Consider the following 24560-nt stretch of genomic DNA (forward strand, 5'->3'; position numbering starts at 1 on the left):
CAACTGTAAGACAGCTAAACTTATACATCTTGTAGTAATTCTACTTCATATGTAGAGTCCAATGCAATGCTATTAATCAGTTTTTGCGTTAGTAGAAGTACTTCATTATTTCCAGATGGACAGAGGAATAGAGCTAATGAGTGGACTAAGAAATTAACAACTCATCATAGGCAAACCTACAGAAAATGATGTTCCAACAGCTAGAAGTGCCGTACTTCCACCTGAGCACAATCCTCCTTGATACATAAGGATCCTGGAGGAGTAAGAGCTACCAAAGGCCTAAAAAGATGCAAAACTGTAAATTGGCGATTAGCAATAACTTGTCCACGTCCTAGCCATAATATGCCAACTCCTAGCAATCTCAATAACCACATCACTACATACACTCAAACTCCTCATTAATGTTCAAATAGAAACCAAGGTACACATTTGTAACAGAGATAAATAAGTAGCACGTCACCAAGTAATGAACGTTAATCCTAAAAACTATGACCATTCGATATAACAATATTCACTTAGATTATGATTTACTTGGAACACTTATTAACTAAGAAACTGTAGGTAATGAAGGTAAATCCTGAAAACTTGCGTGACCGAGAAAAAGTTCCCTTGCAGGTTGCAACACCATAGATTTTGAAACCTTGGTGACATACAAGACCCTTTTACAACAAGAATGGACTCAAAACATGTCATTTGCCACCATTCACTAAGACCAATGCATATCCATGTAAGGAAGACTCGGAAAATTTGACTTGAAGAACTACACTTACACAAAGTTGATATCATGGTTGACACTGCCATTTGGTTAGAGTTAATTAGGTTTTCATTAAAACAGAAATTAATGCAAGCAGTAAAACCATAAAAAGCAATGACGATCGTGTTGAACTAACCTTAATGCTTTGATACCCATATCAACAAGGTATGACTTATTCTCGTCATCGACATCAAGACACCTTTCAATTTCTTTCCTATAATGAAGAACATCGCCCTGTAGATGCCCAGCCCCTGCACACCTTTACAAAATAAGAAGAAAATTAGCACCACTGAAATGGGAGGAATATATAAAATCTACAATGATCTGTACCATAATAAATTTAAATAAAAAAAGTTTTCCAATCTTCAGATACATAAAACAAGTTTTACTTCATATCTTATCTTTCTATATATGATTTTGCATTTCCAATAAAATGTGTCTTCTGCTTATCGGCAACAAAATACATTTAATTTTTGTTGCTTAGTGAATAACAAAACTACAATCTTCTTTTTTTGTCGTCCTCTACCTTTTTGGCTAGAAATCTTCTGCATCCTTTCAGAAGTTAAAGCTATTTACCTCACAATATGGAGATTTCCATGGAACTGTCTATTTCCACATGGCATACTGATATTAGCACAATCACTGAATATGCCATGTACCAGACAGCGCATGATAACATAAATATGCATTTTTCACATTATATTAAGATACTGGATCTACCCGCAAGGTGAAATTCATGTTTCTAGTTGATGTGAGGGAAAACTTGTAACTCACAAAAACAAAAAAAAAAAATCTTAGAATTATACGGAAAACATTGTTAAGACTTACGACAGCATAAACTCCACAAAACTATGACAGCACTAAGCGGTCACAATATGTCTATAAATAGTGTTCCGAACATAAGGGAACAAACATCATTTTTAATCAACCAAATTGAGATCTAAGGAATCCTACTTAGCATGAAATCTTTGTGTTTCATACATGGAATGATTTCAGTTACTCCCCTCATGATATTCTTGTTGGAGGCCTTAGCTTCGTCACTTTTAACATTCTCATTAGTACTAATGTTTAGTGCTTGCAATATGCCAAAAAAAGGCTGCTTGATGCACAAAAAAGAACCTAAACAGTTATACTGATGTCTAAGAGAAATTTGATAAATTCTATAGCATGTAGCCCCCCCCCCCCCCTCCCCCCTAGTTGAGCCAATTAGAGTTTCCCCCGCCACTAGATGGGAAATTAGGGTCTTCCCCAAATACACACAAAAAAAACACGGTCAACCCAATTTGACTTTTTTTTGTGTGTACTTGGGGGGAGACCCTAATTTCCCTGGGGGGGAAATCCTAATTGGCTCATCTAGTGGGGATGCAATCTCCACAGAAATAGGAGAGAAGAGGGGGAAACCGGATTTCCCTCGATTCAGAAAGGAACCCACTTTCGTTTTTTACTCCTATTTCCATAGAGAGTGGACCTCTCTCCTACCGTAATCCATTATCTTTCAAATATCTCCCTCGTCTCCAGGTATGACATTTCATGGTCCAAATACACCCGATCTGGATAATTTGATACTCATAGGTGTAATGTCAAGAGTGTATTATATCACAGTTGAGAACAGCATATTTTGGGAAACTACCAACATAATGAAAATAAGCCATATCATAAATTTTCAACGAATAGAGCAATAATGACAATGACACGTGAGTCTAAGCGTTGGACGTCATATATCACATTCTGCAAACATGGGATATGTCACAAAAGACCGCTGAATTTAATTACTGATGTACTATATATGATGTATCTTGAAGCAAAACTTGACTGAAAAACACCAAACACCAATCAATTTCAGTAATTGACAAATACAGTTTGGAGGGAAAATGAATATCCATTAGTTGAACTCTGAATTAAACAATCAATAAACAAAAACAGCCAACTAACAACGAAACGTATTGCAAATTCAAGTTTGGATTCCAAATAAGAAATCACCAAATCACTCTTCCTAATTGAATTAGGAAACCAAATTAAAAGCTACTAATAACCTAGTACAACTAGAAAGTAATTAAAACAAAGACAATTAAGTAAAGATAAATAAAGATTCTTCCATGCTAATGCATCAATATATCTCATAATTATCCCTCACGTGCAATGGCGGATCCAAGTGGGGACCAGGTGAGACAGATGGAAATGTGCTGATTTTTGGTGAAGATGTCCATTGTGGGGAGATCATCTCCACCAAAAATTAGCTACTAACTCATTGTGAAGGTCCACTCTTTAGTAGCAGTGTAACTTCAGGATGTCATTTAAGGGTAAGAGCATACATATATAAATTAGCAAATTGTATTTTTGTGAATCTCATATTAAAATATTGGTTTTTGAGGGTCTATAAATACACCCTTAGTTACTAAGTCTTTTAGAGGTTATAGTATCGCAGTATCGCTTTCTTACGGTGAGAGTCATTGGTTCAAATCCAATAGTAGGTACGACCAAAACCCCTGCTTTTGCCAGCAGACAGCAGCCAAGCCCCTCTTAGTTAGAAAATAGTCAAAACGTTTCTGACCAGGTAGTTACAGCATCTTTCCTGCTTCCTAGAAGAAGTTTATGTCACTAAGACTACAATTTCAGCATTAGGAAAGAAGTATACATTGTATAATTACCACAGCTTTAAGAATCATTATAGGATATTTCTGGGAAAACATTATACGGCAGAGCTTCAGCTAAATTAGAATGACAGCGTAGGCATAACTTATCGAGGAAAAGATGCAAATGCTTGACCTCCCAAAAGATTAATGCACTTCTCCCTCTGTGCTAGTAAGACAGATGCATAACACTTGCAACAAAATGAATATAGCTACTTAAGAATGATGCATTCCCCAACAATCTAGGCCTACATTTACTTTGACAGTGTTAGATTTCCATGATGAAAATATATAGTTTCCATTTACTTTGTATAATTACATGATATATTTTAAAACACCTATAACACAGGGAAAGTTATTCCCTGGAACCTCGAGAGCCATTCAAGAAGTTTCCAAGTCCTTGATCAGGAAGTGCTCAGCCCCATCATCCCATCAGGGAAAAACTATCTCATTTAGAATAATATGTGGATCAACAATGCTGTTCTTACGGAGTGATATAGCACATTGTATAGCATGGCCTTGAGAAGAACGCAAGTACTGCAGAATATTCAAGCTGGAATGAATGATACGGAAAGGAATATTCTAAGCTCATGGAAAACGTAAGAAACGGACTTGAGATTTGGCGAGAGCAAGAACAGATGCTATCAACTATAGCTCTATTTATTCACAATCATACTATGGCAAAAAGTGTTAGGTTTGGACCGAAAACAAAATTTTCACTGTGAACTTTCTTTGTAAGATGAGGACGCAAGACTGTATTGTATAGAGTGAAATACTTTTATTGGGTGGCTTATTTGAAGAGAATATAAACCATTGATGACTTCAATAGGAGATGCATTTCCATCCAAACCTTTTGTCCATTAAGCATTTCCTTGGAAACAGATGTGAATCACCTTATTGGCCATGATTTAAGATACCTTACTTTCTTCCTTGAATTACCTTGGACTCCTCACAGTACTCTTAGAAGCTTCTGGAAACAGTCTAATCACACACCCGCGTCCCACCAAAGCGAAGGAGTTGGTGGACCACATTTGTAGGGGTCAATCATACCACTAATGTGGAAGGAAAGGAATATAAGGATTTTCATCTACGAAGCAAGACACATGCACCAGATAATTCTAGAGGCTCGCTAAGCTTTTTTTTTCCTTTTCTTAGTGGGCATTAGAGGGCTAAAAGTTTTAGAATTTAGTATTCAATTGGGACTCAGTTATGTTGTAACATCTAAAGGAAGCAAGATGTGGAATGGCAAAGGATGATGGGTGCAAGCCTAGATGGACTGTCTTACTTTCCATGCAGAAGCCCACAGTATGCACTGTAATAGTGTATTGATGAAATTTTTATCTACCGATAAAAAATAGGAAAATCCTATCATCAGGTTTGACACCAGGATGGTCACAAACTTCTCTGAATTTCACCCAAATCAAAATAGTGAATTCGCCCAAGTAAAAGTAAAATAATGACCTCAACTGAACTATAATGATGGTGTAATATATAATGCATGTAATCAATTACTTAATGGTTTGAAAACAAATGCTATGATGAGATTTTTACACTTTTACAACTTAAACTCCTCAACTTCCGAATTTGATCATCCACCCCATAAAATAATTATACAAATTGACCATTGACAAACTATTACAAAACGTTAACTTGGTGACCAGGCCTACAACACAATATTCTTTTGAATTCTAACACTAGAGGGAACCCTTGTTTGAGGAACTTTTACCTAAAATGGAGGTAACTGACTCAGGTGTACTTCTCTACCTTCTTCCGCATAAGAGTATGCTTCACACAAAGACCCCAAAATACAAGCACTTATTACTAAAGAAAACAGGGACAATACCAAAACAATATAAAATCGAGCATGGCAATGTAAGTCATAGATCACTATAGATGTTAACACAATTTTTAAAATCACCTTAAAAACTTGTATACAACTTGTTGCCGACATCAAGTAATTGAAAGTAATCATAGATGTTGGTGCACATCTCAGGGAACAGGGGATGAGCATAAGTAGCATGTCCTAGAACCACAGTACAAAATATCATGCCGATGCAAACTATCGGATTGGTCGATTTCCGATATTTCTGATAGATACCATATCTAACAGGTTGGTAAGGTGAGGTATGGAATCAGTGGAATCTTGCTAAATTGACAAAAATATCAAAGTATATCGGAAAGTTTCACAGATAAAGTAAGATTTAGCAGTAAGTGTCCTCTCTGTCCTGTTCACTTGTTCAGTTTTGAATTTTGATACCATCACCTAGCTAATAGCTTTAAAGCAACAAATTAGCTCTATTCATGGGCAAGGCTTTGGTGAAGTGGGATTCCAATAGTTTTATGCTAGTACCTCATGTTATGGATAAACTTATCCAGTCCACACTGGTGTTGTGAAGAGAGAACAAAGACTTCTTGAAGAGAGAACACAAACAACAACACTAAAAGCTTCTGCTAGTGGAAGGAGTGGGTAGTTATTTAGTTCAAGAAGATGGATTTGTTCTTCATAATTAGATCCATTCAATGGGTAAACTTTGTATATTCCACTTTGGCCAAAGAATGAAATAGCGTGGAAAAGTAGGATTATAAATTCTTCAAACTTTGTGAGTTGGTGTGTTGAAGTGGCAACAATTGTCCCACATCGGGTAATTCAGATGCTCAGTGAGGAGTGGTGCTACTAAATAAACTTACATTTCCAACTTTTAAATGTGGCCGACCTAAATGCCCAAATTTACCTAATATTTCATAAAATACCACAAAGTTTCGCAATAATTCTTGGCAAGTTTAGTTTCCCTTACCAGGAATTTATCAGTAAAAGTTCGATGTCGGTTGAGTGATTTTCTGGCAGAAATCACGATATTTTGTGATATTTCACGGCATTTTGTACCACGCCTAGAACTATTGTCTTTAAATTTGAGATACATCCTAAGATCACCAAGATACACATCAGGAGATGTCGTATAGATTGTGTGTAGCCCAAAATATCATAAGCTTGTATTGTTTGAGTTCAAACAAAAGAAAAGAATGCAAACAGGTTCTTTTCTAGGATGACTGACTTTCCATAAAAGCAAATTCGACATACCAAATGCAGCCTGAATTTGCCAAGCATGCAATATTTTTCTACAAACTAAATAATTTTAACACATTATAGATTTATAGACTCACTTTCACATTTTCTTTTTAGGAATTTATAGCACACATTTAAATAAAAAATTGAAACATTACTTAATACTTATAAAATGAGCTTCCCTAGCACTATATGTTTACCATTCTTCAAGATATACATACCTTTCTATGACCTTGTCAACCTTAGCTTTGCTCTTGGGACCATATATGAGAACTCTAGTAAGGCTAAGTATGTCCCGATAGTCACCCTCTTTACACGCTTCTTCATCAGAAGCCTGAGACGGTACGCTGTCTTTAGAAGATAAATTAGGACTTTCTGTATCATCCAATGATTCTTGCACATTTGATGCAAAATGAACCACTGTGTTAAGCCTAAGACAAGTAATAGCCATTGCATAGGAAACTCCTCCAAAGCCTGTATGTGAAACGAAAAGATAACAACCTGCAGAGCTGCAGAAAATATGAAATTTTACCATCAAAATTTTTAATAACAAAATTGATTTCTTATAAGAAAATAGAGAGAGAGAGAGAGAGAGAGAGAGAGAGAGAGAGAGATTATCAACTACTGAACCTAAACTAAGATGAGCCTGGGGGCAACCCCCAAACACAACTTCGGACCAGGTTCAGACCAGATTCTGAGTTCTGACAAATGCCTAGGTCAGTCAACTCTTGGGTACAATGAGCCCTAAAACGTAAAAACTGAACAATCGTAAGTCTAATGTATCCAATTTAAGAAAGGTTGTGGTCACGAAGAGGTGAACAGATTAAGATAGAACTATTTGTTTTTAATGTGGTCAATCTCGGACGGTAGCCTCTTTTGACAGGTGCAAAATTACAAGTCGGTGAAAAAAATATTGTTTAATGTCAGTGAAAGACTAACACGCGAGAAAACGGGGAGATGCTGGCTATGATATAACCACCTGCTACACTTATTCACAGAAAGTCAGTTTTAAAATATATCTAAGCATGCATTTACAAAGGTAATCAGCTGAAACATATGTAAATAGTACTTCATGTTCTTTATCACAAGCACATCAGTGGGCAATCTTTACGATATGGCCAGTCAAAACACGTTCCACCAAAGCAGATGTGTATACCACGGTGTGATTTGCCACCTATGCTGATATAGCTGCAATGGCGGTTCCAATATTATAAACGTGAACCTACAAATTTATTTCTATGCAGCATTCATAAACACTTACGACCATATACTTACTCATCTTTGCAGTACTGGATCGCATCCACATCAGTAGGTAGGGCTTCTCTTTCCCTGGTTAAGGGAATCCGTCTGTATTCAATATTATAGTGCTCATCCTTCAGACCAGCATACACTTCTGCAGGAGTCTTCACGTCATCTGCTAAAATGTTCTCCCAGTACCCTATTACACTTATTTGGTTTAGTGCAGGATTATATTCTTCGCGATGTAAAAGCATCCGACCGCCAGACTTAGTAACCTCAGCTAAAATATCTTCTTTCAGTCGAGACTCCATGTGCTCCACCTGGATTATAGTAAACCAATGAGACAAGTAACCGGGATAAAAAACAAAATAATTAAACACAAGGTACAATGGTGCCCCACCACTGGACCAGTAATTCCCACATGTTTGAGTGTATCAACAGGTTGATTTAGTTCTCTAAGGACAAAAGGTGTTCCATTAATGTATACAACTGCTTCTTCTCTCAGGTCAGTCAATACCACTTTCTGACAAAGATCACCCGTTTCTGTAGGCTTTGCATTTAAATAGGTTAGCATTTCTTTAGCACCTGCAATCGTTGGAGTTGCCATGCTATAAACAGGATAACCATCCACCTGAACAGAAAATGGAAAAAAAAAATGAGAGCTTTAAGAAAGCACTTAATTTTGGGCTCTGTACTCACATGTAACTGGACATAATACATGCTCACATGTAACAGAAACAAAAAGTTTTAGATCATTCAGTCTGATGCCGTGGAGGAACCGTAAGTTTTCTCCAGGAAAAAATGGCAACAAAATAGTCCACTATAATGTCAAAATTGTCTAATTCTATAAATTCAACACCATGTTTCTGGTGCCTTTCTAACCAAGCAATGATAATTTAGTATGTTTCTGGTGCCTTCCCAACAATATTATAGCCATAACTACTAGGAGGTTGCCTTTTTGACTCTCTGGGTCGTCCTGGCACTGAGGTGAAGTGTCTTGATCTGTATTTACTCGGGCAGTGTTGTGGTTTGTGTGTCTGCCCCTTGTTAAACCCACTATCCCTTTCATCTTGCTTCTCTCATCAGCTCGGTGTTTGGAGTATACTGGTTCTTAAGAAAATCTGATATGAACCAATTTGAACCGTCGAGATGTTTAGTTTTGTCCAACATGGGGCATTGAAATCTTTGCATAATAGTATATTAGTTCCTGGGCCTCTCCACTTACCACCTCTGCTTATCACCAATTGGTTTTAATCAATATTATTTTCAAAAGTCAATAATCAAGAGTTCTTTTGTTTCCTAGATTTTCGTTACCTTTTTCATTTTTTTTTTGTCATGGGGGATGAAAAGGACCGTAGGAATTATTTCTATTCTAATTGAGAATTATTTTTATTTGAGAAACAGGAGAGGGCTGGAGAAATTATAAGATTTGTTGGGCGCATTAGACAGTCCATTCTTTGTTTCTTAAACAAGGTTTAGAATATTTTATTTTCTTAATCAGGAAGGAGTTACAAGAGGTTTCTAAGAAAGCAAATCAAATATAGAACATAAATGAGGCGTTTGGTAAAAAAAGCTATAAAGCTAGAAAGCCATTTCAATTTCAACCTCTATGAGCATAAGAGAGAAGATTGGTTGGTGTCCGACCAAATATGTTTGTTTTGGCTGTTGGATAAGCCCAAAACAGGAAGCAAGAACCAGAGTCTCTCTAGAAAGCCGGAGTTTTGAGTTTTTCAAAACTCTACCTAACTTAATCTAAAGGCGATCCAACCACCGCCTCTTCCCTTCTTCTTTGTTACTGAGCTGAAGTTTCAGCTTTCTCCTTGATAGCTTTATGGCTTTCTATCCAAATGCCCTCGAAATTGTAGCATTTTTATCATTTGGGAAAGTTTGATCCAAATGCAGAAATGTTGCAAATAGTTTGGGAGCAATGGTGTAAAAGACGGAATTTACTTATCTTGTTTATATACTTTCCCCCTTTTTTCCCTTATCCTATCTTTGCTATTCTTTAAAAACTTGGTGATGAGTGGAGATGGCTAGGAATTTTTCACTATACTGCAAGGCTTTAAACACCCCATGCGGGACTATAACCAACATCTCAACACACCCCCCTCATATGTGGTGCTACTTTAGCCTGCACAACCTACTATAGCGAGGTGGAGTAAATGGGGCCAAATAAGCCTACTATAATCCCATCTTAACATAAGCCTGCTCTTATACCATCTTAAACTTTGGAGCATCCAACTCAAATCCTATTTACAATGAATGGAGAGGCTCAAAATCTTTTTCTACTATACTATAAGGTTTCCATATTCCCATGTGGGACAATCACCAAATAGTTTTGAGTTGGGTGCTCCACACTTAAACATGGTATAACAGCTGGCTATTGTATTTTACCCAAAGGGCCCAATTAATACATGTCACCCAAGTAATGCCACACGTGAGGTTGCATGTTGAAATGATTAGTATATTGTAAGGCTTTAAACATCCCATGTAGGACTACACTAAACATCTCAACATTAGAGAATCATGTGATAGAGGTGACTGTAGAATTTCAAGGAAAGTGATCGTGGCCAAATACCAATTTCATCAAGCTTATCCCCAAGAAGGACTAGGAAACACTACCGACTATAGACCTATCACTTACCTTGGCTCTAATATCAGTAGCTCGCCACCAACCGCTCAATTACAGAAGCGTAACTCAACAACTTCAATGGTAATCTAAGTTGATCCTTCTTGTAGAGAACGACATCCCTATCATGGAGAAAGAATGAAAACATGGAGAAGATTGTTACTTCAAAAGCTTAGGGAAAAAGGAGGCTGAACAGCTCGTCACCGTTGTGAATGGAGGAATTAAATATGAAGGATGGCCAGCGAAGAAAGACATAGCATGTAAGTGGTGCTAAGTTGTGTTAGCAAGAATCAAGAAAAACTTGAGGTATCCATGGTAATCCCATCGATCCATCATCAGGGTTAGGAAGAGTGGTCACTTTCTTCTTTTCCTGAAGGTTAGAAATCAAAGGGTTGGATACAAGTCTCTCCCAATGTAAACAAGAGTTCGGGATTTGATCGAAACAAACGCAAGCTAATATCGTTTCAAGAGATGCCTTGATGCATCCAAGATCTAGTTCCCTCAGTCCTTTCAGTTCAGGATTTCCAGTGCTTTGGGACAGAAAAGTGACATTCAAGTTGGAAAACTCACTTTGCTCTGGAATTGGCTTTGGCTATGGGAGCAGAAAGAATAGCTGAATAGGTAAACTACATTCGCAATAAGAGATAATCATTTTTTTGAAAAATCGGGGTTGACAAACAATGGATGTACAAGGCCAAAAACGAAATTAAAAAAATCAATATCAAAGACAACGCACAAGGCGCTATCTTTTAGCCAAATCTGTCTCATCCCAGTAGAAACTGCAAGTACAGAACAGATTTTGAGCACAACGCTTTTAAGATCCAGTGAAGCTCAATGGAGAACAGTTTGCAGGGTTTAGATTATGTATAGGGTCTTTTTGTAGTACGTCACACTATTAGTGCGCTTTTGAGTTTAGTCACACGAAGTTCAAATATTTGATTTTAGTCACACTCCGTCAACAAGTCTGTCTCAATCTGTTAGTGAACCTAATTGACTAGGTTTGACTATACGTTGACCGTATATATATATAACCCTATTTTTTATTTTTTTTAGAAATGAACCAATCCATCATCACTCACCACCATACTCGAGGACAATCTCAATGGTCAAAAACAAATATTATCAATCTGGTCTAACAACTCGAATCTCGATGAATATCGAAAGGTCGATTAAATTAGGGTACTCAATGAACAAAACAGTCGAAGATTAATTCCCGAAACAAACAAAATCTCTTTGTGTTCCAACCAAAGAGATGCCTAATTTAATCTGGTGGATAGCATGGAAATGAACCAGTGCTAGAAAGAAATGTCACGAAAGCCAAGTAAGGCTCCGCTGCAACAAGATCAGTTGTTTGAATTGGAGAGAGTCAGGGAAGCAAGGATAGATTCCTTAAAGAAGGGGTGGGCTCACCTGGACCTATATCAGTTTGATAGTTTCGTCAGGCTTTACTGGACTGTTATCCAATCTATTTCATTGTTCTGGATACGGTTCGTATTCCCAAGGAAGGCCCTACTTCGTAAGCCGGTTCTTCTGTTTGGATTTATGATTCGAGTCACCCTACGCTCATTTGCATTGATGATCTGAGAAATGGATCTGACCAGCGGTCGTTTCAGAAAGAGATAGCGCACTTAAGCACTCCTAAAGTAGAGTGTAGTGATTATTCCTTGCTGGTGAACAAGATCCGTATTCCCAAGCCACATCACAGCATCAAAAGCCTTTTTTCGCAGCTTCCTTTCGCCATATCCAGTGCTAGTCCCGACAAGAGTTCATCAGATCAGAAGGGACATCCCCAAAACACGTCATTCGCCTAAGTGTAGTACTGAACCGTATCTGATCTTGAATTGCTAAATTTAGATATTCATCGAGATTCGAGTTATTAGACCAGATTGATAATATTTGTTTTCGACCACTAAGATTGTCCTCGAGTATGGTGGTGGGTGATGATGGATTGGTTCATTTCTAAAAAAAGGAAAAAAAAAAAAAAGGTTATATATATATATATATATATATATATATATATATATATATATATATATATATATATACGGTCAACATACAGTCAAACCTAGTCAAATACGTTGACTAACAGATTGAGACAGACTTGTTGACGGAGTGTGACTAAAATCAAAAGCGCACTAATATAGTGTGACGTACTACAAAAAAACCCTTGTGTATATTCTGACTCAACCAGACAGGTACGTTGTTCAAGGTTTCAGAGGATGCCTAACACTGGCTAGCTTGTACTCGATTTTCTGCGTCTCCGAGTCTAATTTTCATGGCCTATTTAGCATTAATCACACCTAAGTGATACTAACACCAACGAAACTACTGAAAATTGCTTCTATTGGTGTCATTCTTTTGATGATATGCTTATCTAGCGTGTGGGCCAAAGTGCCAAACTGGAAACATCTTCTACCCCTAACTTTGGTCTAAACAAATTATGAAGCCAAAGCAATGTTGGTACGAATATCCTAGCAACGCAAAATTATAATGATTAAGTATTGATCGAAACCAAGAAAACTATCATTCCCTTCTCTGTAAATGCAACAATAGGTCAAAGAAGAACATACATAGGTGTCTTGACATACTATAAACTATAAAGACGCTAAAGATAATCCAGTGCAAGCAACAATTTGCACACAGACGATGAATAAATTATAAGCATCCAAGAATGAAAATAGTGGGAGTCCTTCCAAGGGTAATTTAATAGGAAGTCTAAATAACTGTATGTGTTAGTGTACTACAGGGTTATCTATTGTATTAAAAAGGATATTCAGATTCCAAAAGAAAACCCAACTAAAAAGCTAAACTCAATAAAAATAAGTTGTATCTTGGAGTCCAAGAGAAAAAAAATGACTTGGCTACTGTAGTACAGACTAAGAAATTATTCCGAGTAATATGAACGAAGTATATGCTGTTGAATGAAAACCTAACAGATCCACAGACAAGAAGTTTGAAAGAGAAAGGGTCCTTTAAGTTTGATTCAAGGTCTAGATTAATTAGTCGGATTCGATAATCGATGTGAACCCTAATTATCTCTTGAAAATAGTAAACTTCAAAGGGTAATAACAAGTTGATTGAGTTGATATGTGGATACACTTGAAATCATATATACCACATTCATCATATCTAGTATTAGGAGTTTAGGATCTTACATGATGGGAGGTTGGATTTAATCCCTAACAGATCTAATACAACTGTTTTTCCCATTATCACCATATAGTAACTAAGACACTAACCTATATGAGTGAGAAAAAGAGGTTGTTTCCCATGACAACTATGATGCCTCCAGAGCTCATGAGATCGGGATACTGCCCAATGCCACTAATGTGCAAGCTTAAGGGAATATATAACGGGACTGAGTATGTGCAAGTGCTCCAACTTATCTACGTAAGTACTTGATTCAAGATCCTCTTATCACAGACTTTGCACTAAGTGAGGGTTCAAAACGATATGCTAGTATGCTACCTGTAGTCTCTGTACTCAGCCTAAGATGAAGCCATGTTTTTTACTTATTTAGTAATCATATATAACTGAAAATGTGAAGGGAACGATATATTCTTAATATGTAGCAAAATATAATAAAAGTAAAACAAATAATAACTTCGAAATTCTTAAACATATGTAATTCATACATAAATTAAAAAAGAAAATTTTAATCTTCTTAAAAAAACTCAAAAATCATATTACATAGAAAAATAATAAAAATATAACCATTAACTATTAGCTCAGCACAATAAAGCCATGACTCATATATCATAACCTCTACAAAAAAGAATTATAATCAATGATCCTAAAATTAACAATCTTGTAAATAACCACAATTCCAAGTTTAACAGTAATAGTACTTTACTCACAATTTCTAAGTCACATTGACACGGATAGGCACGTCGGTGTCCGACACGGCGACCTATCTAAGTAGTTACACCACACTTGTTAAAAGGAAAACTATTACTATTCTTTAGTTTACAAAGTGCCTCCTTACAAATAATTAAATATGAATGTGGCATATCATGGAGGCATATAAGAAACCCTAGTTTGAAATCGTATGCACAACAAGTCCATGTGTCGAACATGGGTGCCCATGTGTCTGTGTGTCCGACACGGAATATTTTGAGAATATGAAGCGTCAATGTTACTTAGCATAATTTGTATCATTTAGTACGCAGACACATAGGGTTTACCCCAAATAAACCATAAGGTCTCGTAATTGTTAATTTAGAAGTTTTCTACATCTAGAAACCCTTATTTCTCAGTCAGGTAAATTAGTTGAACCTTCCGCCAGCTAATTCACATCAGCGGATATCTGTCTCACAACGTTCTCATGCTATATCTGTAGTGGAAACTATACAGATACGTTTTAACATGTGTCCGGGTGACTGGGTCTGTCATGGAGCAGGGAAGTGCTGAACACCACCATGGGGCGGATATCTGCCTCCCAACATCCTCATGCTAGCTCTGTAGTAGATACTAGATGTGTTTTATGTGAACGAGAGTAGTCATGATAACAGTACAACTGATTATAGTTAAAGCTGTCAACGGATATCCTTTCTCTCTAATCAGATAAGAGAAATTCTTCAAAGAAGGAGCCCTCACACCCATTCCTTTGAGGGTGCCCTTTTCACTGTCAGATTTGAGAATAGCATCTCGAGAATAATAAACACATTTGACTACAATCTCTCTCCATAAAGGGGAAATTGGGGCATACAAACACAAAAAATAAATTAATGTGAGAGAATAAAAAATGAGAGAGAGAGATATTAACCGTGAAAATAAAGGATTTCTTCCTACTATTTTTTCTCCTCTGCCCCATCTACCTTTCTCTCTCTTAATAATCTTTATTTTATTTTTCTATTTTTTTGGATGATTATGTCTTCGTTACTAATTTAAGTATGGCAAAAGGTCTACAAATTGAACCGGATTAGGAAAATATTGTATTTTGGGTTTAAGGAAAGATCTTATATTGTGTATTCTGGGTGTTGGGAAAGATCTTATATTGTATCCCACATATTCTATAAATGTGGGTAAGGTATTATTTTTTTCCTTTTTTGGTAGAATGGGTATCTAGACACTCGGATTAGTATTATAAATAAATATATAGTAGAGAGATGAAAAAACTCTCTACAACTCTTTCCTCCACCATTTTCTACCATATACTGTTAGCTTCTCTCTTCATTTGTTATTATTGGTTTCCCAATCTTTAATGTCGTCTCTACTCTCTTAGCATCACTATTTACATAGTATCAGAACTCTAGGTTTAAATCTGAGTTCAATGGTATACTAGGAGAGGTTTCACCAAAATGAGTATACAAGGAAAAAAAAGTAGTACGTCTTGAGCTATTAAATCGTTGAGCACTTGCCGAGTAATCGGTGAGTACACGCTACTCGCTGCTTAGCCGACCCGACTAATAATTTAATCCCCGATCACAATCGGGCTCAAAAACTCTCCGAGTACTCGGCTGATTAGCCGAGTAATTGTGTTCACTATTTCAACTATTTCAATGTTAAACATTGAACTCGACATTTCGCCAATTCGACCAACCCTCAATTATGTAAAGTTCTACATTTTAGTCATATTTATTTTAGTTGATTGAGTGTTTTAATTGTTTATTGATTGATTGGGTTCTTAACTGGCTTCATTATGTTGGTATTTCAAAGTTAAATATATTTAATAATTATTTGTAAACAAATAGTGTTATGAAAAATCGCTCGATTAATCCCCGACCGATTACACCTACTCGCTACTCGCTCTTCAAACGAGTAGCGATGGAGTAGTGATTTAACTGCACAAAGTACGTCTTTATATCATTCAGTTTCAACTGTCGATATTCCTCACAAATGAAATCCCACCCAAGAGTATCAGCTAGTAGTATATTGTAAATCTTGGATCTGCAAAATCAGTCTTGAAAGTCACAGATCGAGTGCTCTCAGTCAGATACAAAAAGCTGTTTTTGACGTATTTTCAAAGTTTTCCAAACATTCTTGGAAAATTTTTGAAATTCCAGAAAAATCTAAGAATAAGAAAAGTCTTCTGGACCTTGTGGTGAATCTGTCCTCTATGTACTCCTTAGGTACCATTGAGAAAAATAAAAAGGAGTAGTTGGTAATTGGTATTGCAAGTTCTTTGGGTATTTGTTGTAGCATTCTTTTTTGTGTCAATCATTGATCAAGTTCGTTGCTATTGAAGTATTATCATTTAGTTTTTTTTTTTAATCCTAATAGTAATCAACTTTTTGGGATGACTTGTTTTTTTTGGGAGAAAAAGTCGGTTTTGGGATTTGGGGTTCTAAAATCTCCTATGTATTCAGCATTGCTAGTCGGAGTCATAATTTATGGAGTGTCAAGTCTGGTTTTCATTTGTTGAAATGTTGTACTCTTATCAAGTCTGTATTTGCCGAGTATGAGTTTCAGATTCTGAAGTTCTGAGTATTGAAGAGTTTTAGGCTGGATTTCTTCACAAAGTATTTTTGGTCTCTCTCGAGTATTCTATTTGTTCATGAGTATTCAAGTAGTATTCTTTGGCACTTCGCAACTATTATTGTTTATTTGGCACACCGTCAAGTACTTGAATATACAACTTCCGCAGCTAGTATGAAAACTCTAAGAAGAGGAGCATTTCTCATCAGTTTTGTTTGTTGTTGAGTCATGTTTCGAAGTGAAGTTGCAGTTTGGTGGTATACTCTCACATGTTTTGCAAGTAAATGCATGCATAGAAAGTATTCTAGTATTTCTAGTGAATCTTTGTTTACCCTCTAGTCTGTTTCAGTGGGTCTTTGTTTACACCCCCATCCGTTTGTTGGATCTACCCAACCCCCTTCCACATCCCAATCCCCTAAGTATTGTATTTTAGTTGTCCAAGTCGGACACAAAATCTTTTGTATATTCCAACTTGAGGGGGAGAATATGGAGATATCAATGTGAATGAGGTATTAAGAAGTATGAGGCAATATGTTCAGTTTAAGTATTGGCTCGGCAGCAGGTATAAGGCATTCTTCAGTATCCATAGAGTAGTCATGCCATAACTATAACAATATACAAGTAGTAGTCACGCCTAAACTGCATGCATGAGTATTCAGATAGCAGTCAAAGCTTAAATTGCAATAGTATTGTGTGGACATTAGTTGTGATGGTAGCAGCAGCCAAGTAGCGCGCATCAAGTCAATGAAATAGTTTCCAGTTTACATTTTGTCAGCCATAGCAGCAATGGAATGAGCAGCAGCCAAGAGCGGGCCATCCAATTGGTGATATAGTTACGATTGCGTAAGAGTTTCAGTATTCAGGTTTAAACCTAAAGTTTCAGAATGATTCTACTTTTGAGTTTATCGTCTGAAATAGCTCTTTGTGAAAGGGGGAGCAGTATCGATATTTCTTTGAGTTTATTTCTGTAATCCAAACTGCAATATACATAGTTTGTATGTTTACAGCTTATCTTAAGGGAGAGTGTTAAGAAATATATTAGTATTAGGAAAATATTGTATTTTGGGTTTAAGGAAAGATCTTATATTTTGTATTCTGGGCGTTAGGAAAGATCATATATTGTATCCCACATATTCTATAAATGTGGGTAAGGTATTATTTTCTTCTTTTTTTGGTAGAATGGGTATCTAGACACTAGGATTTAGTATTATAAATAAATGTATAGTAGAGAGATGAAATAACTCTCTACAACTCTTTCCTCCACCATTTCCACAATATACTGTTAGCTTCTCTCTTCATTTGTTATTACTGGTTTTCCTATCTTCAATGTCGTCTCTACTCTCCTAGCATCGCCATTTACAGTTACTAATTTAAGTATGACAAAAGGTCGACAAATTGAACCGGATTTTTTAAGTTTTTTGAAAAACCCAGATGAAAGGATCGACAAAACTAGCTGAATATAGATTCACAAAAGATTGTGTTAAATGTGATAGAAGAAAAAGAAAAAGAATTCTCTCTCTTCTCTTTCTTTTCTTGAGTTCTCTCTCCCTCCCTCCAATTTTTTCTCTCACAATAATGCGTTTTTCTTACAGTTCCAAGTTAAATCTTGTATCTAACAGACCCTCAAAAGAATTACATAAATTGAGTTTACCGTTTAACGGAATTCAGATTTAGCATAGGTCAACCACAGAAAAGTCATCATCCATCAAATACTCGTTTACAGCCATAATTATATGCATATACATTGGGATGTATTGTAAGCTATTCATACCTTATACACGTGAGGGGCACCATGTATTTGTATGTGGCTGGAAGTTCTTTGACCAGGAAAGAAATACATCTTCAGTATGGATTCTTTCCCCAAAACAGAACCATTACGAGACTTGACTATGGCTTCCATCACCGCATCACCGTTTTGAGATTCATGTGCTGATCTCAACTCCTCCTGTTGTCAATATGAAAGATCAAAAGTCAGTTCTTCAATTCCTACCTAACAAATTTGAAATGAATGCAACTGAAGCAACTAAATGAATCCAGTAAATCCTGTAGTCCTTAAAGTCAGAGAAATAGAATTACAGGGACAGTAAAAAATCTCCCAGGGCGTAATCTTATGCTCCATTTCATTGTTTGAACCTCTGGTCTCTGATGCAACCATGTCTTAAATGTAATCCTCGACTCTCCTTGTCCACAAAAACCATCAAATGCTTCACTGCCAAGGTATGCAGAAAATGCTATCAACCTAAAGTAGCGCTCCAAGTACTCGGCACCACGATTTAGTGCAACTCTTCTAACCCTGGGCTCCACATGTTGTTGGTTGAATACCTTCATGTATTGCAAAACAGCTCTTCGTATATTCTGCAAAGCAGAACACCTATCGACGATAGCATCCAATATCTCCCTGCATTCCACACCATTATCAAACAATCTTGTTATCTTCCGTAACAACAAGATGTCATTTATCCCAAATGCACGTTTTGGTTCTTTTCCACTTCCTTCTTTAACCATAGTTGCTGAAGATGGAGAATCGTTGCTTCCAGCTTCTTCGTTACTTGAGCAATCACTGTCCACTTCTTCAAGGGATGTATCTTCAAACTGCATTCTCATGGGCCTTCCGTAGCCAATTCGTAGTTTCAGAAGGCAAGCAATAACAGTTCCTGTGGTTGTCCTTCCTCTACCCATCTGTCAACAGAAAATATGATTTATCAGTCTTTTCTCCAAAAACTTCTCAAGAAGCTCAACATCTTCTTGGAATTCAGTAAATAAGTGCAAATAAAGCAATTTAGTTGCAGCTAAAAAAAACCATACCTGGCAGTTGAAAACAAGAGCAGTATCCTTGGTTGCAGAAGCAATATTCCTAGCTAATGTGTCAAAATCTGAACTTTTAGGAGCTTTACCATCAGTTATGGGCACACGGGCATACTTAATTGGAAGACCTTCATCCTCCAAGCACCTATACACCTCCAGAGGAGTCTGAATTGCTTCAGAACTCACATGTTCCCAAGCGTCAAAAATTTGACCATCATCTGTTTCATGAGTGACCATTATAGCACCTCCATAGTGCTCTGCCTCCCGTAGAATATCCTCTCTCAATCGAGCTTCCATCCTCTCAACTCTCTCACGATTTATACCCTGTAACAATACCACTTACACATTTAAGATCTAATGCAACAAAATATACAGCTTTAACAATTCCATTTGCACAGAGGAGAAGACAACGGTGACGGGCATCACTATGCACATATATAAAAAAATGACATTCAACAAACATTAGCTTACGAAAACACCCTTCTATTTATTTATTTTTTTCTGGATTACTGTAGTTTCTTTGTTACCTTAAGTGCAACTCGTGTAATTACAAAAAAAAAATCTCTATTGACATATTGTGGTATAGATGAATACGCATGATGGCTCTAGTGACCGCCAATACAGTTCTAACTCTAACGTGTCCTAGATTCAATCACATTGTCAACATAATTAGTAAAGGAAATGTAAAAATATTTACCGTGTACTCCAACATATTCTTGTATGGCCTTTCTACCTCACGTAGCACAAATGGTTTTCCATTGATGTATATAACTGGCTCTTCTCTCATATTATGCCAAAAAACTGGGCATCTACATTTAGAGGTACCTATCCTTCTAATCACAGCTCGTATACCATCAATAGTTGGATTAGCAACACCATAAACAGGAAATCCAGGAACTTCTCTGAAATTAGGAGCACCCTCCACCCTTTCGGGTAAATTCAGATTTTGACAACCAGGACAGTGGTCACTCTTTAGAACAGTCTGACTTCCAAGAACCTCTCCATTCCTTAAGGCAGCAACTACACCCATCTCATAAGGACGCCCATCAGCAGATTCAGCTATTTTCATCAGAGATGGTTTTAACCTCGCATAGCCAAGTGCACCCATAGGGTCTCTCCTCAGTAACCTGCATAAAAACTTTAAATATCACTTAAAATTCATATACAGAGACCTATGAAGATATTAATTAGAGGTTATTTCGTAGTCAGAGATCGTTCCTTGACTAGCAAGGAAACCCATGTATAAATAGGTTTTGCCTGTAAAGAGGAGGCATATTTGACTGTTTAGTTTTAGAGAATTGTTACTTGAAGAGTATGTTTACTTTGAGAGTTTGCTTACATATAAAATGTCATCTTTTGTTTCAAACAAATATAGGTTAGCGAGTATTGTTCTTGTTGACTTAAGGATTTAAATTGACTGAAACCATAAATTATCAAAGCACCCTTATTGAAGCTTTCGCAAACGAGTTTGCAATGGCACCTCTCCAAACTTCAATCTGAAGAGCCAAGTAGACTGCTCATGCTCGAAACTGAAAATCAAAATGAACAATCTATTGGAGAAAATACCACAATGGTATTTTCGATGTTACTCACCCCAACTGTCAAAGGATGTATCTTTCTAGGTTATCTCACCCCAGCCTCCCAACCTCCAATTTCCAATAAAAGATGAGGGAAATGTTACAGATTTGAGATTTCACAAGGATAGGTGAGATACAGTGATGTGATTCACATTGATCCGATAAAAGAAATCTCGCACAATCGAATGAGCATAGAGGCTCCAAATAGAAGTGCAACAAGAATCAAATTATAGTTCATAGAAAGCACATTGCTGCAACTGCAATGCAAAGAAGGTTGGATAAAAGCATCATGGAGAAACAGAAAACCCATTTCTGGTTTATAGCTCAACTAACACTGAAGACCATTATGCACAGGCATCTATTCGATAAAGCTGCAGGATATTTTATTTACCTGGACACAAGTCACACATTCACACAGTACTTGTCACTCAGTTCTTCAAGTCCTAATGGAGTCAGGTTGAACGACTAAAGTAACTTAAAGTTCTTTTCACAACAACTTTTTCTTTTTCTTTTTTCTTTTTTTTTGATAAGCAAAACAATAAATACTTAATCAAGAAGTATTTGTAAACTCACCTCCGGAGTATGCTATAAAGTTCTGGCCTTGCTCTCATCCACTCTGTAAAACTGCTTTGACCAAATGAACCAGGATGAAGAGCTGCTCTGTCAGTATGAATGTATACAGCGAAACAGATGAGGAAGTAATACCGCTCCAAATACTCAACAAAAAAGGAAAGAGACGCCTCCCTCTTCATCTCATCTGGTTGGCGCAGAATACTGTTGCGATAAACAGCAATTGCTTCACGTAAGTTCTGTTACAGAATTCACAATAAATCACCTTAGACGGATGATACATATTTTTCAAGATAGAACCCATCTAGAGCTATAGGAAAATTCAATCTTTAGTTCAGAAAGCATCTACAGAAAAGACTTTAAAGTACGAGGCTTTCACAGTTCATAACAGATGGAGATGTTTACCTGCATTGAGGCGCACTTATCAATGACTTTATCCACTTGCCTTTTTCCTTCTACTCCGCCCTAAAATCATAAACTTGATAAATATAGAATAGAACCTCCATCAAAGGTATAAATAATGAGAAGAAGATGTAGGCAATGTTTACCTCTAAGACCCTAATTAGGCTTCTTATGACCGCATATTCACCTCTACGAATTGCATCCTCCGAGTTTGGTAAGCTATCAGTTACATCAGAGCCAGTATCAAAAACTTTCCCTATTGAATTTGTTCTTGGAATACCTATATTACATATCAGAAATGCAAAGCAAAATACTACATCAGCTGATAGATTCATTTACAGAAATATGACCTCATAATGCCTCTCTCATGGGTGCATGCTGAGGTTAGCCATGCACACAGAACATGTTTGGTGTATTTGTTGCTGTTGCAAATGTTTTACATTAATGTTAGAAGTAAGAATAGAAAGTGTAGTTGTTCAAGAAAAAATATACATCAGGAGAGTTACTTTGCAGTTCAAGTGTTTTCTAAGAAGTTGAACCAAGGAATTCTTTTCTTCGGTAAATTTTCAGCTTCATCTCTAAGAACCAAGTTACGAAAATAACAACTAGCATCCTCCTAGATAATACTACAACTTCTTTTGTTCACCAGAAAGCTAATCCCAAACAAACAACTCCTGGAAGGAACCGCACTGATGCTTGCTTTCTTTTTTAGATCAATATCAATTAAATTACATAAATTTTCAATATAACCAAAGCTTACAAGTATTGATATACCATCATAGCAAGGAGCTACCTAGGCTTAGAACAATATGGTGAGTGACAATCTACTAACAGTCAGCTTGTTTAAGGTCATAGTGACAATAGGCTTCTATCTCACTTTTGAAAACAGGGATTGATATTTCACTTCATGACTGGGAAAGGAACATGCCTAACAAAGTATGGATGTCTTCTGTGTTTGAGGGAGCAGGAAAGGGAGAGTCAACACCCATCTCCATATGCTCATCTTTAGCAATTAATAGTTCTTATTGATGTTTTAATCAATGAAATTGAGTGTAAATTTTTGTTATGCTACCATACCATTATCCCTTTGAGATAGTAAGCGAGTGCATACGATAGTTTTAAGATTGGACAGAAAAATATTAAATGCTCATTCCTGTCCTGCTCGAAATGAATCTCAAACCTAGACCAAGGTCTTCTCAGAATTACGAGACTACTCTCAACCGATGGTAGTTCTGATTAAGCCTACCATTGTTACACTTGGCGTCATAGTATCAATTAAAAGCCTAATTGCTAATATGAAAATTATTATTTTCATCCTTTACAAGCCTTGGTCACCACAGATCAAAAAAGTAAATATGGTCTCCATGGACGACATCAGCAAAGCACTTGGTAAAGATACCATAATTCACACCCTATCATGTGAGGCTATATGACATCCATAACATCTTCCGAAAGCCAGTGTATAGGTTATTTGGAATGAAAGAATCTTTTAGCATAACTTTTATTGATCAAAAACTAAACAAATAAAATAAAACAAAATAAAATAGAGCACATCCATAATTTTACGGTTATCCAAATCTGCCAAGATAGTCTTCCTCCTCAGCATACCTCTACACCCATATGTAAACTTAGCTTGTAGTTCTTGTTTTTTAAAAAATTCGGACTTCGAAACAAGTTTAGATCACTTCAGTTTCGAAAACGATCACCTATGCATAGTCTGTTTCAAGTGCCTCCAGTCAAAAACAAATTAAATGATCACCCATGTATAATTAGTCAGTTCCAAGTGTCTTCTGTCAGACACAAAACACACAATTGGAATTGAAGTATAGGTGCATAGAATCACTGTGTCTAGAATACCCTAGTAGTTTCATGGTCAAGATTGATATAGTACGATGGGGACAGTATTAACTGGACGTGAATGGGCTTTGGTTTTAGGAAGGGTTAACTGGAAGCTGTGAAAGTCGTCACCATGACATTACTTCGATTCAAACACATTGATGGGATTAAGGATGCATAGAGATCAACATTACTTCACATAAAAAGAATAAACTAAAATGAAACATGTATACACGATGAGATGGAAAAAGAAATTACGACAGGAAGGTTATTAAGCTGCACTGGAAAGCAGTCCCGCGGGGGGTATTGCAGCGGCAAACTGCCGGAAAAAGAATTCACCCAAGGATAAAAAACCTAAGCTCTTGATACCAAGATGAAATACAGAAAACGGAAAATTTTATTGATAATTGGATGACTAATACATTGATCTCGCTGGTCTATAGAGAGATTACAAATATCAATATAAAGAAACTAAATCTAAGATTGGTGCTAACCAAATGAAATCCTAATCATATATTAATATATCAATCTTGATCACGAAACACTATGATATTCTAGACATACTGATTCTAGGCACCTCACTTATGTTCCAATACACACAAAAACTGCATTATATTAATTTAAGTATAACTAAGGA

At 36.5% G+C, this 24560-nt stretch overlaps 1 protein-coding gene across 4 annotated transcripts in view; it reads right to left on the reverse strand.

The window, feature by feature from the left end:
* Positions 1-24560, reverse strand: part of LOC147515968 (metal ion-binding protein) — a 31119-nt gene that overhangs the window by 822 nt on the left and 5737 nt on the right. For 2 of the 4 annotated variants that reach the window (XM_086588689.1, XM_086588690.1), the window contains exons 8-18: positions 22234-22367; positions 22091-22150; positions 21689-21924; positions 20236-20665; positions 19539-19862; positions 18810-19412; positions 18505-18678; positions 8088-8318; positions 7724-8007; positions 6670-6957; positions 891-1013 (exon numbers count right to left, since the gene is read on the reverse strand). In XM_086588689.1, the coding sequence (XP_086444815.1) occupies positions 891-1013; positions 6670-6957; positions 7724-8007; positions 8088-8318; positions 18505-18678; positions 18810-19412; positions 19539-19862; positions 20236-20665; positions 21689-21924; positions 22091-22150; positions 22234-22367 (2887 nt within the window). Of the gene's footprint in view, positions 1-180; positions 296-890; positions 1014-6669; positions 6958-7048; positions 7637-7723; positions 8008-8087; positions 8319-18504; positions 18679-18809; positions 19413-19538; positions 19863-20235; positions 20666-21688; positions 21925-22090; positions 22151-22233; positions 22368-24560 lie in introns of those variants that run through there. The other 2 variants (XR_015210847.1, XM_086588691.1) reach the window with 2 other exon arrangements.

The sequence above is a fragment of the Coptis chinensis genome, chromosome 2, assembly GCF_015680905.1.
Source record: "Coptis chinensis isolate HL-2020 chromosome 2, ASM1568090v1, whole genome shotgun sequence".
Taxonomy (NCBI): Eukaryota; Viridiplantae; Streptophyta; class Magnoliopsida; order Ranunculales; family Ranunculaceae; genus Coptis; species Coptis chinensis.